We start from the raw sequence: 2,524 nt of genomic DNA, 5'->3' as shown, positions 1-2,524 counted from the left end.
TGAGCTCAGAAGAGTTCCTATACAGTGTTGGAGTAGGAATATATGTAATCGCTTCCTCACTGCTGAGCTCAGAAGAGTTTCCTATACAGTGTTGGAGTAGGAATATATGTAATCGCTTTCCTCACCTGCTGAGCTCAGAAGAGTTTCCTATACAGTGTTGGAGTAGGAATATATGTAATCGCTTTCCTCACCTGCTGAGCTCAGAAGAGTTTCCTATACAGTGTTGGAGTAGGAATATATGTAATCGCTTTCCTCACCTGCTGAGCTCAGAAGAGTTTCCTATACAGTGTTGGAGTAGGAATATATGTAATCGCTTTCCTCACCTGCTGAGCTCAGAAGAGTTTCCTATACAGTGTTGGAGTAGGAATATATGTAATCGCTTTCCTCACCTGCTGAGCTCAGAAGAGTTTCCTATACAGTGTTGGAGTAGGAATATATGTAATCGCTTTCCTCACCTGCTGAGCTCAGAAGAGTTTCCTATACAGTGTTGGAGTAGGAATATATGTAATCGCTTTCCTCACCTGCTGAGCTCAGAAGAGTTTCCTATACAGTGTTGGAGTAGGAATATATGTAATCGCTTTCCTCACCTGCTGAGCTCAGGAGAGTTTCCTATACAGTGTTGGAATAGGAATATATGTAATCGCTTTCCTCACCTGTTGAGCTCAGGAATTTCCTCACTAGTAGAAGTTTACACACGAATTCTGATGAAAGTGTACAGAAACCAACAGAGTTTCCAACACATGTAGTTGACCAAGTGCATATTTTCCCACCACTTCAAGTGGTAATACAAAAATTTCATCTCTTTTCCCACGTACATCTCCTCGAGGTAAAGTCGTCCCATCGGACCAGTCTATATTATCATACCAAAAATAGCCGATTTCATTACTGGGCTCAGCGGGGAGGATCTCACCTGGGAGGCGGTGCTCTCCTGAAAATATAACGTTGAGTAGTGAATCTACTATACACAGTCGAGTTTCACCCGTGATATGAACAACACTAGTGAAAACATATTTCACGCTACCTCGAGCGACCAAGCATGCAACTCCAGGAAGATGGATTTTCCCGGCAAGTTCTCCCAAGGCCTTCTTGCCATCACCAAAGCCATGCAATATAACCAATAGCATCACCGCCGCCGTGTCACCAACGGGAGGGACATACAGAGTATCATAGGTTCCACCTTGACGTGCCCAAAATACAGCGGAGCGAAGCAGAAAAAGATTCTCACTTGGAGGTTGGAGTTTGATAGAACTGGACCGGGCTAGAGCGAAAATTCGGGTTTGCAAGGCTGACTGGAGGAGTATGTTTCTACTGAAAATCGCTAGAATTGCTCACCTTCAACGTTTTTTCCCGGGTTAAATCGTCCAATAATTGCCGAGCACGTTTCAATTCGCCATCACCATCCGTGTTCTCCGCAAGACCGAGGAGCGCGGATATCAATCTGTACACCTGAAAAAAAATTGACTTAATTTTCACATTCAATTATTTTTCGGAAAAAAAACAGAAAAAATCAGGAAAAAATCTGAAAAAAATGGAAAAAAACGGGAAAAAACGAGGGAAAAATCGGAGAAAACGGAAAAATCGCTCGAAATTTTCCTCTCAATGCAATATACACATACCAATCAACGCCTTGAAAATTTTCACTAAAATTGTATTCTCTGCAGTAAAGACTTTTCTGATAGTAAAATCGTTGCTACAAAGAGTCCCTTACTATTTACTCAAATGTAGATCCCGAGTGAAACCTCAATTTCAGCGGCAGTGCGTTTCCAATTGGACGCTAAACTCTGCGGCATTTCCTTTCTAGTATAAACTCGGACAAGAACGGAATTGGGTAAATTACAAAATCCAAGGAGGTTTGTCGGGCGCTCTCAGCAATTCGGGTTTCTGGTTGCCTTTGATAGTAACAGCTTCCATCTGTATAACAGTTCGGGTTTCTGGTTGCCTTTGATAGTAACAGCTTCCATCTGTATAACAGTTCGGGTTTCTGGTTGCCTTTGATAGTAACAGCTTCCATCTGTATAACAGTTCGGGTTTCTGGTTGCCTTGTCGGGTTTCGGGTTTACCCTTCAACTTGTTTTCCTTAGATTTTGTATATCACCTAAACAGTGAAATTCGAGGATTTTTTCGCCATAATGATACGATAAAAATAATTTCTAATACTCCGAAAATTTTCCAAAAAATTTCCTTCTCGAACTGAATATTATTTTTCCCTAATTTCCAATGCTCACCGCTTTCTCCCGTTTTTCGCCCAACTCTCCGCTGTTTCCGAGCAGCTCTTCACAAATTCGTATCGTTTCGGGAAATCTTCGCAGTGCGAGCAGACAAGCGGCTGAATTGAGTTTTAACACGATGGAGGTTCTGAAGAGGAATAGTAAAACTTTTAGAGAAATGAAATTAAAATAAATTGTCCGTGAGGAAATTTTCGGGAGAGTTCGTTGCAAGGACATTCTTTGTGTGGAAATAGGATTACACCTTGGGGATGCATTTGGTTTTAAGAAATGACCTTCCCCAGGAGTTGATAACAATG

At 41.7% G+C, this 2,524-nt stretch overlaps 1 protein-coding gene across 1 annotated transcript in view; it reads right to left on the bottom strand.

Moving 5' to 3' along the window:
• Pmar_PMAR018708 (hypothetical protein) overlaps positions 1-1,124 on the bottom strand; it is a gene marked incomplete at both ends in the record, with an annotated part of 1,292 nt that extends 168 nt beyond the window's left edge. Inside the window, 2 exons of the mRNA XM_002787190.1 lie at positions 887-928; positions 1,022-1,124. Coding sequence (XP_002787236.1) covers positions 887-928; positions 1,022-1,124 — 145 coding nt within the window. The remainder of the gene's footprint in view (positions 1-886; positions 929-1,021) is intronic.
• Between the last annotated feature and the right edge of the window lie 1,400 nt (positions 1,125-2,524).

The sequence above is a fragment of the Perkinsus marinus genome, assembly GCF_000006405.1.
Source record: "Perkinsus marinus ATCC 50983 genomic scaffold scf_1104296930084, whole genome shotgun sequence".
NCBI lineage: Eukaryota > Perkinsozoa > Perkinsida > Perkinsidae > Perkinsus > Perkinsus marinus.
Note: the sequence above shows the minus strand (reverse complement) of the source record. Positions and strands in the feature narration are given on the sequence as shown.